We start from the raw sequence: 16,558 nt of genomic DNA, 5'->3' as shown, positions 1-16,558 counted from the left end.
GGACATTCTGATTTAATTGGTTCAGAGTCTAACTTTGGTGTCTGGATTTTATTTGATTTTTTTCAAACACATTTATTTTTTTCAGAGACAGAGTCTTGCTATGTTGCCCAGGCTGGTCTCAAACTTCTGGACTCAAGTGATCCTCCTGCCTTGGCCTCCCAAATTGTTAGGATTACAGGCATGATCCACTGCACTGGGCCAAGTCTGGATTTTAAAAAGCATGGGATTGGCCAGGCACAGTGGCTCACGCCTGTAAACACAGCACTTTGGGAGACTGAGGAGGGTGGATCACCTGAGGTCAGGAGTTCAAGACCAGTCTGACCAACATGGAGAAACCCCATCTCTACTAAAAATACAAAATTAGCCAGGCGTGATGGTGCATGCCTGTAATCCCAACTACTCAGGAGGCTGAGGCAGGAGAATTGATTGAACCTGGGAGGTGGAGGTTTCAGTGAGCCGGGATCGTGCCATTGCACTCCAGCCTGGGCAACAAGAACGAAACTCTGCCTCAAAAAAAAAAAAAAAAAAAAAAAACAAAAACAAATGAAAACCATCAAAAAGTGGGCGAAGGATATGAACAGATATTTCTCAAAAGACGACATTTATGCGGCCAAGAGACATATGAAAAAAAACTCATCATCACTGGTCGTTAGAGAAATGCAAATCAAAACCACAATGAGATACCATCTCACGTCAGTTAGAATGGTGATCATTAAAAAGTCAGGAAACAACAGATGCTGGAGAGGATGTGGAGAAATAGGAACACTTTTACACCATTGGTAGGAGTGTAAATTAGTTCAGCCATTGTGGAAGACAGTGTGGCAATTCCTCAAGGATCTGGAACCAGAAATACCATTTGACCCAGCAATCCCATTACTGGGTATATACCCAAAGGATTATAAATCATTCTACTATAAAGACACATGCACATGTATATACACATGCACATAAAATATAAAGACACATGCACCCAAAGGATTATAAATCATTCTACTATAAAGACACATGCATGCGTATGTTTATTGCAGCACTGTTCACAATAGCAAAGGCTTGGAACCAACCTGAATGCCCATCAGTGATAGACTGGATAAAGAAAATGTGGCACATATACACCATGGAATACTATGCAGCCATAAAAAAGGATGAATCCATGTCCTTTGCAGGGATGTGGATGAAGCTGGAAACCATCATTCTCAGCAAACTAACACAGGAACAGAAAACCAAACACTGCATGTTCTCACTCATAAGTGAGAGTTGAACAATGAGAACACATGGACACAGGGAGGGGAACATCACACACTGTGGCCTATTGAGGGATGGGGAGCTCGGGGAGGGATTTCATTAGGAGAAATACCTAATGTAGATGACGGGTTGATGGATGCAGCAAACCACCATGGCACTTGTATACCTATGTAACAAACCTGCACGCTCTGCACATGTATTCCAGAACCTAAAGTATAATAATAAAAAAAAAAAAGAAGGAAAAAAAGCATGGGAATCTGGCCACACGCATTGGCTCATGCCTGTAATCTCAGCACTTTGGGAGGCCAAGGCGAGGCAGGCAGATCACCTGAGGTCAGGAGTTCAAAACCAGCCTGGTCAACATGGTGAAACACTGTCTCTACAAAAATACAAAATTTAGCCAGGCATGATGGCTGGTTCCTGTAATCCCAGCTACTCGGGAGGCTGAGGTAGGAGAATCACTTGAACCCGGGAGGCGGAGGTTGCAGTCAACCGAGATCATGCCATTGCACTCCAGCCTGGGAGACAGAGCAAGACTGTCTTGGGGGGAGGAAAAAAAACAACCAACCATCATGGGATGCTAACATTCAACAATATTTGGACCCACTGCCCTAGGGTGTCTGTCTGGGAGTGGAACTGCGTGGCCATAGGGTATGTGCATTTTCAGTTGTAGTGGATATTGCCAAATTGTTTCCCACAACAAATGTGCAAGAGTTCCAGCTGTCTCAGGTCCTCACCAATATAAGGTATTGTCTGATCGTATTTTTTTTTTGGCAGCATCAATTCTACCCTTTATAAGGGAATTACGAATTTTAATCTGCTTTTGTTTTTAGTTTCCTTATAACCCTTCTTTATTACCCTTTTAATGCTACTTTCATTTATCTAAGCCTGCTGCTTTTTCATCTGAGTTTGTTTTCTCCTAATGATTTTATGTTTCAGAAAGGCCATGTCTTTTTGTGCCCTATGCAAAGAAGTTTCCTGACATGTTCTTATTGATCTGACAATGGATGGTTTCCAGTGCTTTGTTCTTCCTCTGCGTCCCAATCACGCATCTTTTTCTTTCTGTATTTTTTTATAGATCTCATGATGGTTTTGTTCTCTTAATTCACTCATGCACAAAATATGATCTGATATTTGTCAACAGGTAGAAGGCAAATTGCCTGTGAATAGTCCCGTGCCTTCTTAGTCTACAGCTGAAGTGAAGTTTGACAAGTACAGATCGTGGTCTACTTCCTTCATTAAAACAGGTTCTCTTTTCCTTTTCGATCCGCCATCTGCAGTGGAGCCGCCACCAAAATGCAGATTTTCGTGAAAACCCTTACGGGGAAGACAACCACCCTCAAGGTTGAACCGTTGGATACGATAGAAAATGTAAAGGCCAAGATCCAGGATAAGGAAGGAATTCCTCCTGATCAGCAAAGACCGATCTTTGCTGGCAAGCAACTGGAAGATGGATGTACTTTGTCTGGCTACAATATTCAAAAAGAGTCTACTCTTCATTTTGTGTTGAGACTGCGTGGTGGTGCTAAGAAAAGGAAGAAGAAGTCTTACACCACTCCCAAGAAGAATAAGCACAAGAGGAAGAAGGTTAAGCTGGCTGTCCTGAAATATTATAAGGTGGTTGAGAATGGAAAAATTAGTTGCCTTCATCATGGGTGCCCTTCTGATGAATGTGGTGTTGGAGTGGTTACAGCAAGCCACTTTGACGGACATTATTGTGGCAAATGTTGTCTGACTTACTGCGTCAACAAACCAGAAGACAAGCAATTGTATGAGTTAATAAAAGACATGAACTAAAAAAACAAAAAAACAAAAATCAGGCTCACCTGGGATTCTATTGCTCCATGATGTAGCATCTTCTTGCAGCCACTAGTTAAGAGCATAGGCTTTGGGGGAAGGGTCAGATTTAACTGACTCAGCACCACGTCTGCCTGCATTAATAGTGGGGTGGGAGTAAGTTAAAGAATCAGTGGTGTTTTCTGAAAAACAGAGATGATAATAGGGCCTCAGGATTAACTGCACAGAAAGGGCTTAGCGTAATATCTGGCAGATGGCAAACATTTAATAAGTGGTAGCTGTCATCATTATTATTTTATTATTAGTATATTATTAACATATTGTATGTTTGTGTATATATTATTGACACATAGTATTATTACTGTTCACCCCACTGCATTGTAAGCTACAATGAAAGTAGGGGTTTTTCTCTATTTTGTTCGTTTCTTTATCCTCAACAATTAGAACAGTGCATGACACATGGTAGACATTCAAGAAATATTTGTTGAATGAAGAAAGTTTTGAGAATTTGGAGAGGTTATAGTAGGAATTGCTAACCAATTCAAAATGTGCCATTTTGAATCAGAAGTTGGCAGTGTTATTTATAATAGTGACCCATTTGAATCAACCTGCATGTCAAATGTCAGGGATTAGCTGAATAAATCACAGTACTTCATAAGCTGGAAGCTATGTCCCCATTGCAAACCATCTTGTGGAATACATTTTGACAGAGGAAAATATTTACCTATACAGTTGGAATTTTAAAAAGGAGGAGTTATAAAACAATATGTATAGTATCATCCCAAATATATTAAAAAGTATGTATATGTATAAAAAAACCTGGAGGTAGTATAACAAAATATTCATAACGATTGTCTCTGGTGGTGAGATTAAAGATGATTTTAAATTTGCTTCTTTGAGCCTTCTTTTATTTTCCAAATATGTTTGTAGTAAGCATATATTATTCTTGAAATAAGAAAAAATAACATATATATTTTAACAGACATGTACTAAAGATGAATTAAGTGGCATAAATCTCAGGGATGCAAAACAACAGTGCAAATCTAGAAGAGAAAGGAAAGACTCAAGGATGGTTTAGGTTTCAAGGGAAGTTTTAAAAGACAACAAAATGAGTCCTGAATCAGCCAGCATTCTTAGTTGCACGCAACAGAAACTAACTGGCTGATTTCAGCAGCAAGGGAATCTATTTAGAGAGTACAGGGGTAGCTCACAGAATTGCCAGGAGGGCTGGAGGACCCATGTCAACAGCTACCCAGCCAGAAACAATGCCCCAAATCCCACCACAGAGCTGACCCAGCTTCCACCACTGACACTGGGTACAGCAGCAACTCTGCTGTCCTGGGAGCCTGGTCTTGCCCCTGCCACAATCGTCACCAAAGACGTTACTCTACTGAAAGGGTATTCCTCCACTCAGCAGCCTCAGCATCACCTGGAAGAGTCTTAGACATGCGCATTCTCACGCCCCTTCCCTGACCTACTGAATCAGACTCTGGGGTGGGACCTAGCAACCTGCACTTCAACAAGACTTTAAGGTGATTGCAAAGGGCACCCAGTCTGGAAAAGCACTGCTTCATAATCACTGATGATTCTTTGCATCATCAGTTATCACTTTGCATCATTCACAGTTCAAGAGGACGCTGGACACGGTGGCTCATGCCTGTAATCCCAGCACTTTGGGAAGCCAAGGGGGGTGGCTCACTTGAGGTCAGGAGTTCAAGACCAGCCTGACCAACACGGTGAAGCCCTGTCTCTACTAAAAATACAAAAATTAGTCAGGCGTTGTGGTGGGTGCCTATAATCCCAGCTACTAGGGAGGCTGAGGCAGAAGGATTGTTTGAACCCAGGAGCTGGAGGTTGCAGTGAGCTAAGATTGTGCTACTGCACTCCAGCCTGGGCAACAGAGCAAGATTCTATCTCAAAAAGCAAGCAAACAAACAAACAAACAAAAAACACACATACAAATACCAAAGAACAAAACAAAACAAAAAACACAAAGTCCAAGAGGAATGCGTCTTGATTGACAGATCCTAAGTCATGTGTCTTACCGTCTTGGGGCAAGAGAGGCTGGGAAAGATTATCAACAGTGAAAAGCTTCCACAGTGAGAGGCAGGCACTGCTTTACTGGGACTTATGGGAATGAGGATTCTCAAGACATGGAGATCGAGTTGAGATGCTGATCCACAAAAAGGAATGACTAGTGGGTCACAGGAATGACAATTCCAGGGTATGGAGCAATTAAAGAGGCAAAGGGTTTTGGCCAAATCAATTCAACAACTATTTCCAGACTGATTAAAGAATGAAAAGTACAACGATAACTTTTAAAATGTTTAAGAGAAAACACAGAAGACTATCTGTTTTTTTTTTTTTTTTTTTTGAGACGGAGTTTCGCTCTTGTCGCCCAGGCTGTAGTGCAATGGCACGATCTTGGCTCACTGCAACCTCTGCCTCCCAGGTTCAAGCGATTCTCCTGCCTCAGCCTCTCAAGTAGCTGGGATTATAGATACCTGCCACTACGACCAGCTATTTTTTTTTTTATATATTTTTAGTAGAGATGGGGTTTTACCATGTTGGGCAGGTTGGTCTTGAACTCCTGACCTCAGGCGATCTGCCCACCTCAGCCTCCCAAAGTGCTGGGATTACAGGCATGAGCCACGGCGCCTGGTCTAGAAGACTATCTTTTTTACACCAAGGTAGTGAAGGATTTCATAAATCAGCTTCAAAGAGCATACACTATAAAGGAAAAAACCTGGTAATTTTGATTACCTTAAATATTAAATCTTTATTATGTTAAAAAGCACCATAAATAAAGTAAAAAGACAAGCCAAAGGTTGGGAGAATATACTTGTGTCCCTTATAGCTAACAAAAGATTAGTGTCTCAAATATTTATTAAAATTCTATAAATTAATAAGAAGGAGAAAAACAACCCAATACAAAAAGTCTGAAGATGTTGTTTTAGTTATTTGTTGCTGCATACAAAATTACCCCAAAACTTAAGCATCTTTCTCTCTCTTTTTTCTTTTTTGGAGACAAGGTCTTGTTCTGTTGCCCAGGCTGGAATGAAGTGGCATGATCAAAGCTCACCGCAGCCTTGACCTCCTGGGCTCAAGTGATCCTCCTACCACAGTCTCTCGAGTAGCTAGGACCACAGGTGCATGCAACCACGCCTGGCTAATTTAAAAAGAATTTTTATTTTTTAGAGATGGGATCTCACTATGTTGGCCAGGCTAGTCTTAAACTCCTGAGCTCAAGTGATCCATCTGCCTTGGTCTCCTAAACTGCTTGGGCTATAGGCATGAACCACCGTGCCCAGCCAAAATACAACATCTTTAAACAATTATTTGTTATCTCACAGTGGTTCAGAAATTTGGCAGTACCTTATCTGGGTAGCTCTAGTGTCTCTCAAGAGGTTGTTACCCAAGCTGTCACTGGGTCTGTGAGACACCTTTATTTGCATTATTCACAGTATTACACTTATCTTAAAATCAATTATTGCTATAGGATAAGGGCAGCTGGGTTGACAAGATCTCCTGTGAAAATTCTAGGAGTCTTAGCCTTTTATAACCTGTTGATGGGAGTTTAAATTGGTTTCTGGAGGGTAATTTGGTATAAATACAATCAAAAGCTTCGTAACAAAACACATCTTTTGACCTAGCAAGTCTATCTCTCAGTTATTAAGAAATCATCAGACAAATATATGTAAAAATATGTATAGAATGTTTATCCAAACATTGTTTATAGTAGCAAAAATGAAATAAAGCATGCAAAACCCATAAAAAACCCACATGTCTCTCCAGAGGGTGCAAAATATACAACATGCATTGGAATATTATAATTCCAATAGAATAGACAATATAATAGGCCGGGCGTCATGACTCACGCCTGTAATCCCAGCACTTTGGGAGGCTGAGATGGGCAGATCACAAGGTCAGGAGATTGAGACCATCCTGGCTAATATGGTGAAACCCCGTCTCTACTAAAAATTCAAAAAATTAGCCAGGCATGGTGGCAGGCAACTGTAGTCCCAGCTACTTGGGAGGCTGAGGCAGGAGAATGTCATGAACCCGGGAGGTGGAGCTGGCAGTGAGCCGAGATTGCACCACTGCACTCTAGCCTGGGCGACAGAGCAAGAGTCCATCTCAAAAAAAAAAAAAAAAAGAAAAGACAATATAATAAGCATAGAAAATGGTCTGGAAGGTTTCAAAATAATATGTTCATAGTAAATACCATTGGAGATTGGGTTGTAAGAGTTTTCTATTTGTCTTTTGTTTATTTAGATTTTCTAATTTTCTTTTCTTTTCTTTTTTTTTGAGATGGAGTCTCACTCTGTTGCCTAGGCTGGACTTCAGCGGCACAATCTCGGCTCACTGCAACCTCCGCCTCCCGGGTTCAAGGGATTCTCCTGCCTTAGCCTCCTGAGTAGCTGGGATTACAGGTGTGCACCACCATGCCCAGCTAATTTTTGTATTTTTAGTAGAGACGGGGTTTCGCCATGTTGGTCAGGCTGGCCTCGAACTCCTGACCTCAGGTGATCCACCTGCCTCAGCCTCCCAAAGTGCTGGGATTATGGGTGTAAGCCACCACACTCGTCCCTAGATTTTCTAATTTTCTACAAAGATTGTGTGTTGCTTACATGATGAAGCAGCAATGGATTTAAAAAAATGAGTTTTAGTTGATAATACATTTAATCTAATCCAGCAATGTAATAATGTTGATGCTAAAAAGTGATCATTTATGACATTAGGAGACTGGAAGAAGTAATGATCCCATTACACTCTTCATATGCTCCTAATAGGAATCACATTTTAAGGGTTCAGAGGAGAGACCCCAGGATGTTATTGGATTTGAAAACTATGTTCTACAAGTAACTGTTGAGAAATCATGATGATTTATGTTTTTAAAAAGAGATAATTAAGGAAAAGTACTTTGTCTTCAAATGTCCCAACGGCAGTCTTATGAAGACTATTGACAAAGAGCTGCTCTAGCAAATAGTCCCAGAATAAACTGCTGGAAATCCCGTGGAGGAAGAGTTCATTATGATATAGGAAAGAACTTTTGAACTACTAGGCACTGTTACTATTGCCATTATGAGTTAAATATCTTAGGGTTCTTTGGTTGCAAACAATAGAAATAGACTCCAGTTAACATATTCAGGAAAACAATTATTCAAGGATAATTTGAATTATTCTATAATTTGGAGCAGCTCATAGAGGGGACTTGGGTTTGGAAAATCACAGAAGCAAAAGACGTCTAGGATTCCAGATAGAAGGAACAAGTAAATGGGATGTTTCTGTTGGCAAAAATTAGCCCTACTTCTCTTCAAAAGGTCCTGACATAACTGCACCCAACATCCAAAGTTAATGGAGTAAGAGTGTGATGAACCTGGCTTGGCCGAGGGAAGGCAGGACTACTTCATTGACAGTCCCTATAAGATTTTTTTTTTAGACGGAGTCTCACTCTGTCGTCCAGGCTGGAGTGGAGTGGTGCGATCTCAGTTTACCGCAACCTCCGCCTCCCAGGTTCAAGCTATTCTCTGGCCTCAGCCTCCCAATTAGCTGGGATTACAGGCACCTGCCACCATGTCCAGCTAATTTTTTGTATGTTTAGTAGAGACAGGGTTTCACCATGGTGGCCAGGCTGGTCTCGAACTCCTGACCTCGTGATCCACCTGCCTCGGCCTCCCAAAGTGCTGGGATTACAGGCGTGAGCCACTGCGCCTGGCCCATTTTATTTTTTATTTTTTGAAACGGAGTCTCGCTCTGTTGCCCAGGCTGGAGTGCAGTGGTGTTGCCCAGGCTGGAGGGCAGTGGTGCGATCTCAGCTCACCACAACCTCCGTTTCCCAGGTTCAAGCTATTCTCCTGCCTGAGCCTCCCAAGCAGCTGGGATTACAGGCACCTGCCACCACACCCGGCTAATTCTTTGTATTTTTAGTAGAGACAGGGTTTCACCATGTTAGCCAGGCTGGTCTCGAACTCCTGACCTCGTGATCCACCCACCTCGGCCTCCCAAAGTGCTGGGATTACAGGCATGAGCCACCATGCCCGGCCCCTTTAAGATCTTATGTAGTGGGGAAGAGATCATTTCAGAGAGAGAGCAAAAGTGAATGAGAGAGCTGCTTCTATAAGATGGGAGAATGAATTCTGGAGCCAGAAACAACACATGCCAACACATTGCCACTTCACTCTGCCAGGCCGACCGTTTGCTTCATCACTGAAGGACTTCAGCAGAGGCTGAATGGTCAAGGATTGATAACTCCTTGCCTAGGCTGCTGTGGGGAGATCCCCATGTTAGACTGGTGGGGATTGTGGGGAAGGAGGTGTAGACTAAATGAGTTCTGTGGTTCCTCAGTAACAGTCAGCCCAATATTCCATCTCTGAGTCATACTTAGTGTGTTTTGTGAAAACCAGTGGCAGTTTTCACCCAAGATTAAAGGTGTGCCCCCTAGAACTCCCCAGTGTCCTCTTTAACACCAAATATGGTTCCAGTATCCACGAATTAAACAAACCTTTCATGAACTCATCTATATTTTTATACTCTACCTCTTCTGGGTAATGAGGTCCATCAGTTTATGAATCCTAGAGACCATTATCATGCAAATGAGTCATTCTATTTCTTAGTCCCCCCTCCTCCCCCCAATTCTGCTTCTAACCATTCACAGATGTCCGCTGACTGTCTTTGTTTTGGGACTTGGTGATCAAGTTTATGTTTGCCCTCGAAACTTTAAACATTTAAAAACATTATCTTGCTGCTCACTCTCTCCAACTCAGGTTTATTAGGCTGTGGAATGAACTTTCATGGGAAACAGTGAGCAAATGATTATGGAATGGAGTGTTTTCTTTACAAAGGAGAGGTTTTCTTTCCCCTGATTATTGCACTATGTAGTTAGGACAAAACTTGGGTGCAAGGAAACAATCACAGAATAAGGAGTCAAGAGGGAAAAAGAACCAATATTAAACTCCCACTATGTTCTAGGCATTATGCTGGGCCCTGGTGTCGTCAGGATTCCTAGTTATAAGCCCAGAAAATGACTGAAGCTGATTAAAGCAGAAAAAATCCTCACCCGTTTTAAGGCTATTGGGGTAGTTCATAGATTTCTCAGAAAGATTGGATAACCAGTTGGAGCAAATAGGCAGGAACAAAATGGTGCTCTACAGTCAGAGAAGAGCAAAAATCATGCCACAGAACTGGTTCAGTAAAAGAAAAAAAGATAGCACTAGAAACCAAACCGTGCACTCAGTCCAGACCTCTCAGGCCTGGACACTGGACACTAAGGCTGGCACCACTGCCACTCTGGCCATGAAACTGCATGTTACTGTCACGGCTAACACCACCTGGTTCTTCTTTCCTTGCTCCAATTCCCCTCTCCACGCTCATTCAAGGCTGAGGAGCATGTACATATGATTGACTGAGTCTAGGTGACCTGGCCATGCCTCAGCTTCAAGGGAGGCTGGGAGAGGAGTAGCCAGGGTTTTCCACTTGGAAGAGGGCTCTGTCTCTCTCATTTGGACAGCCAAAAAAACCACCAAAATTCCACATTAGCACTTGCCATATTTCCCTAATTCAGCAACCCCATAAGTAGGTATTTCCCCTGTTTTATAGATGAATAAATTAAGGTTTGGTGGGCTGAGTAGTTGGATTAGATCATACAGTGAGTAAGTGACTGAACAATGGCTAAAACTGGTCTCCTTCCTTATCATTTCATGATGTCTTGTCTATGCCAGGTTCTATGTTCACCCCTGAACATAAGAACCTATGAGCTAAGCATTATTATACTCATTTCACTAATGAGGAAATGAGAATTTACCCTGGGTTCTCAGCTCATAAGGCATGGAAAACAGGTGGCATAACATGAGTCAGCCCTTTAACCACTGCACTATATTGGTTCTTCAGGAAAGAGGGATGTTGGGTGAATCCTCTTTCACAGTCTTTGTCTGGCAGGCCTTGAGGGGCATGCCAAGTGTTTTAGTATGTTCTCACACTGCTAATGAAGACATACTTAAGACTGGGTAATTTGTAAAGGAAAGAGGTTTGATTAACTCACAGTTCCACATGGCTGGGGAGGCCTCATAATCATGGCGGAAGGCAAGGAGGAGCAAAGTCACATCTTACACGGTGGCAGGCAAGAGAGAGCTTGTGCAGGGGAACTCCCACTTATAAAACCATCAGATCTAGGGGCCGGGTGCGGTGGCTCATGCCTGTAATCCCAGCACTTTGGGAGGCCGAGGCAGGTAGATCATGAGGTCAGGAGATCGAGACCATCCTGGCTAACACGGTGAAACCCCGTCTCTACTAAAAATACAGAAAAAATTAGCCGGGTGTGGTGGTGGGTGCCTGTAGTCCCAGCTGCTCAGGAGGCTGAGGCAGGAGAATGGTGTGAACCCGGGAGGTGGAGCTTGCAGTGAGCAGAGATCATGCCACAGCACTCCAGCCTGGGCTGTCTAAAAAAAAAAAACCATCAGACCTTGTGAGACTTATTCACTACCATGAGAACAGTATGGGGGAAACTGACTCCATAATTCAATTATCTCCTGCCGGGTCCCTCCCACAACACATGGGAATTATGGGAGCTAAAATTCACGATGAGATTTGGGCGGGGACACAACCAAACCGTATCACCAAGTGACCACCCAGACACCTACCTCAGGCAACAGAACACTAAGCACTTTGACACCCAAGGTTGGAAGCTTTGAGCATTCTCAACTCCTGGCTCTTCCACATCAGATAAGTTGCGAGTTGTTTTTCCCTCTTCGTGCCCGCAGCCACATCTCTGGTCTGGGTTTTACTATTTTATGCCAGTGATCTGCACTGTCTTCTCAGTTCATCTCCTTGCCTCCTGTCTTCTCCTTGAACATAGCCATGGCCAATGGCTTTGTCTTGTCCCAGGACTGTGTGCCTAATGAGACTGGGTGGCGACGGGAGAGTGGTGTCTCCTGGGTGGATGCATCAGAATTTAGTTGTGCCTGGATGTGTTACTGGAATGACCATTTTACAACCATCCAAGAATAAAGCCAATAGTAAGTGTCGTGACAGGAGCATGCGTATTAGAGGGGTTGATTACGCTGTGCCTGCAGCCTGCCTCCCCATCAACTTCCAGTTAGGTGAGACAATATGCGTTCTTATGGTTTGTGATTGAGTTTCTACTATTTGCAGCAGAGAGCATTGCCACTGCTAGTCATTTAGCTGAAATACAAATCCAATCATTTTCCTCCTCTGTGGTTTTATATTGTCTTTGGAATCAAGCTCACATTCCTTAATATAGTTCACAAAGCTCCCGATGGGCTCATGGTTTACTGGTCAGGCGTGGTTCTCAGTATCTGCTGTCTACCCTTTTCCCCAAGGAACTTCAGGTCATCATCAGACAATCCTGCTTCCTTTTCCCCATACATACCTGCATATCTATGTTCTTTCTTTCCTAGAACATTCTTTTCCTCCTTCTCCATCTACTATACCTCTACTCATCTTTCAAGTTTAGCTCAACTGACAATCCTTCCACAAATTTTTTCCTAATCCCTCCAGGCAGAATTAAGGAATCTCTTAAGCGTTTCTGAGCACTTTGTGTCTGTGTTATGGTGCTTTCTGCAGCCTCATATACAATCACAGGCCACCTATGTTTCTGCCTCTTTGCTAAAACATGAGCCCCTTAAAGACAAAGACTATGTTCCATCCACCTTCTAGCTGTAGTGCCTGTGCCTTGTACCGGACAAAATGATCCTGTAAGTACTAATGAAATGTTCATGAATTCGTTCAGATTGCAGGTAACTTAGCATGTGCTTATTAACTGTTATTTATTTTTATTACAAATAAAGCAGTATTATTGTCAGTAATAATGTCTTTAGGATTTTGCAGTTCATGAAGCTCTTTACTACACGCTATCTCAATTAACACAGTATTTATTTTTAAATACTTATTTATGTATTTATTTACTTTGAGACAGGATCCTGCTCTGTTGCCCATTCTGGAGTGCAGTGGCACCATCACGGCTCACTGCAATCTCTGCCTCCCAGGCTCAAGTGATCCTCCCACCTCAGCCTCCCAGGTAGTTGGGACTACAAGTGCATGCCACCATGCCTGGCTAATTTGTTATTTTTGTACAGATGAGGTCTCACTATATTGCCCAGGCTGGTCTCAAAGTCCTAGGCTCAAGCCATTTGCCCACTTTGGCCTCCTACTGGGATTACAGGCATGAGCCGTCATGCCCAGCCCCACAATATCTCTATAACACCAACATTGTCCCCACTTCCCAGATGAGGAAACTAGGCACCCAGTTAATGTATGTATATTTGTTGGATGCCTATAATTTGCATAATACTGGGCAAGAAGCCAGCTGTGAAGGAAGCTTGCAAAGAAGTAAAAACCAGAGTCTCCCTTCTCACAGTGTTTACAATTTACTTGCGGAGATAAGAAATCATGCAGAATATTTCCATTAAAAGAGACAAGAGCACTGGAAAATAACAGTGAAGAGATGTTGAAGACAGCAATTTACTACATAATAAAAGAACACAGGCTGGGCGCGGTGGCTCACGCCTGTAATCCCAGCACTTTGGGAGGCTGAGGTGGGCAGATCACTAGGTCAGAAGATCGAGACTATCCTGGCTAACACGGTGAAACCTCGTCTTTACTAAAAATACAAAAAATTAGCCAGGCGTGGTGGCAGGCGCCTGTAGTCCCAGCTACTCGGGAGGCTGAGGCAAGAGAATGGCGTGAACTTGGGAGGCGGAGCTTGCAGTGAGCCAAGATCGCGCCATTGCACTCCAGCCTGGGCAACAGAGCGAGACTCTGTCTCAAAAAAAAAAAAAAAAAAAATGAAAATAAAAATAAAAGAACACAAAACATAAGTACCATAAGAATTAAGATGGAACACTATGGCCTGACAGTGGAGGTCCATGAAGAGTCTTCCAAAAGAGAGCCCAACTTGGATTTTAAGGATTAGTGGGATTTCACAAAATGAAGAAGTGGGCAAGGCATTCCATGTGAAAAGTGAAGTCTTAACAGGGTGCAACTCCTTCTCTGCTAAGCAAGGAAGAAGATAGGACAGTGAAAGCCCCAAGGAAATGAATGGATATATTTGTGGCATGGATAGATGGATAGGTGGATGGATAAATGGATGGATGAGTAGATGGATGGATAGATGGGTGGAAAGACAGGTGGATAGGAGGATGAGTAGATGGGTGGATGGATGAACAGAGGAGTAAATTCACAGCTTGTAGAGGATGGCGCTCATTTTACCAAAATTGTCTCCAAACACAGCAGCATGATGATGAATTGTATTCTCTTTACAGAACGGCTTGGTTTAACTTGTCCAGATGAAAGAAAGGCATTGTAGAAATCCATAAACACTTGTTGAATTAAAACATTTGAATGTGGTCAGAGCTACAGAGAAAGGCCTGGGCTTAGGATGCAATCAGGCCAGTGTGGCCTTTCGACATTATGTGTGGGTGTGTTTTCTCACAAACACATGTGAAGAGACACAAACAAAACTTCGTCTGAGGTTTTTATTTTCCTTTTTACTGTGAGATGCCAAACTTCTGTTTTGACTGGATTGTCACTTTCCAACTTTTCATGTGTGGGAGCCCAAAGCCCCATGAGTTGGCATGAATGAGACACTTTGACTCATAATGACGGTGGAGGCAACTGTTCATGTGACTGGGATAAAAGATGTTATTCAGCTGGTCAGGGAAATGATCACACTTGATGGGAAAGTGAACTTTATTCCTCAATCCCATTCTTATATCTCATGAAATTGTATCCTGAGTCAACGGTCTTATGTGATCAAGATGAGATGTGAGTTGAGTTGGTCTTCCTGTAGCTCTTTTTTTTTTTCCTTTTGAGACAAAGTCTTGCTCTGTCGGCCACGCTGGAGTGCAGTGGCGCGATCTCGGCTCACTACAACCTCCGCCTCCCAGGTTCAAGCAATTCTCCTGCCTCAGCCTCCTGAGTAGCTGTGATTACAGGTGCCCACCACCACGCCTGGCTAATTTTTGTATTTTTAGTAGAGATGGGGTTTCACCCTGTTGGCCAGGCTGGTCTCGAACTCCTGACCTCAAATGATCCACTTGCCTTGGCCTCCCAAAGTGCTGGGGTTACATGTGTGAGCCACCGTGCCTGGCCTCTAGCTTTTAATTTCTAACAACTAATGAGTCACATTAACATAATACTTCTGCCTTACTCCACAATATTACCCATCATCTGTGTTCCCTGAATTTCTGGCTCTGTTGCAGAGCCTGCAGCCATGCATCTGAACATAGAGGCTTTTCCTACAGTTGGGAGTTTCCAGCCTAGACTTTTTCCCAAGACTGGCCTAATTCTGGTCTAACTCACGATGTTTGGACTCAGCCTAAAATGTGCCAATTTTTAAAAGCTTTTAAAAAATTTCCCAGCCTAAGATGGCTTGCGCAATCTTCAGCTTGATGTCTTGTGGTTCTCTGTGAGGGCTTTTCTGGCAGACACTGTTTGTTACCTACACAACCCATTTCTGACCCGCTTTTTTATCTTGCTACCTCTACTTGTGGAAGGAGGAAATCCAAGTACAGAATTTCCCAATCTCCCTTGGGCTAGATGTGGTCATGTGACCTGACTCAGGCCAATGAGAAGAGGAGGTCTACTTGGGGCTTCTGGGAACATGTTTTTTCCTTATGTAGGAGATAAATTGAGATGTTACCTTTCTCTTCTTTTTCCCATCTGGAATGCAGAGGTAATGTCTAAAGGTACAGCAGTCACCCTGTGGCCATGATGCTGCAAGCATGTGGAAGGAAAGGCAAAACACTAAGAATGGAAGAGTAGAAAGGTAAAAGGATGCAGGCTGGGCCGGGCATGATGGCTGATGTCTGTAATCCCAGTACTTTGGGAGACTGAGGGGGAAGATTGCTTGAGTTCAGGAGTTTGAGGCGAGCCTGGGCAACATGGTGAGCCCCTGCCTGTACAACAAAATTTAAAAAATTAGCCGGGTATGGTGGTGTGTGCCTTTAGTCTGAGCTACTCGGGAGGCTGAGGCAGGGGGATTGCTTGAGACCAGGAGCTTGAGGCTATAGTGAGCTACTTCAGCCTGGGCAACACAGCAGGACCCTGTCAAAAAAAAGAAAAAAAGAAAGAGGAACAAATGAACGAAAGAAAGAAGGGAGGAAGGAAGGAAGGAAGGAAAGGAAAGAAGGAAGGAAAGGAAGGAAGGAAGGAAAGAGGGAAGAAAGGAAGGAAGGAAGAAAGGAAGAAAAAAAGAAAAGACAAGAAAGAAAGGAGAAGGAAAGAAAGAAAGAAAGAGAAAGAGAGGCCAGGCACGGTGGCTCACGCCTGTAATCCCAGCACTTTGGGAGGCCGAGGCAGACAGATCACCTGATGTCAGGAGTTCGAGACCAGCCTGACCAACATGGAGAAACCCCTTCTCTACTAAAAATTCTAAATTACCTGGGTGTGGTGGCACATGCCTGTAATCCCAATTACTTGGGAGGCTGAGGCAGGAGACTCACTTGAACCCGGGAGGCAGAGTTTGCTGTGAACCAAGATTGAGCCATTGCACTCCAGCCTG

General features: G+C 43.2%; 1 protein-coding gene across 1 annotated transcript; it reads left to right on the top strand.

Annotated features, from left to right (window-relative positions):
- The first annotated feature begins 2,496 nt into the window (after positions 1-2,496).
- LOC745872 (ubiquitin-ribosomal protein eS31 fusion protein-like) lies at positions 2,497-3,054 on the top strand. The gene has a single exon (XM_054671052.2). The coding sequence runs from the start codon at positions 2,539-2,541 to the stop codon at positions 3,037-3,039; it is 501 nt and encodes a 166-aa protein (XP_054527027.1). The 5' UTR covers positions 2,497-2,538; the 3' UTR covers positions 3,040-3,054.
- Positions 3,055-16,558: the final 13,504 nt, after the last annotated feature.

Source organism: Pan troglodytes, chromosome 19 (assembly GCF_028858775.2).
Source record: "Pan troglodytes isolate AG18354 chromosome 19, NHGRI_mPanTro3-v2.0_pri, whole genome shotgun sequence".
Lineage (NCBI taxonomy): Eukaryota > Metazoa > Chordata > Mammalia > Primates > Hominidae > Pan > Pan troglodytes.
The sequence above is the reverse complement of the archived record's forward strand: the minus strand, read 5'-3'. Positions and strand labels throughout refer to the sequence as shown.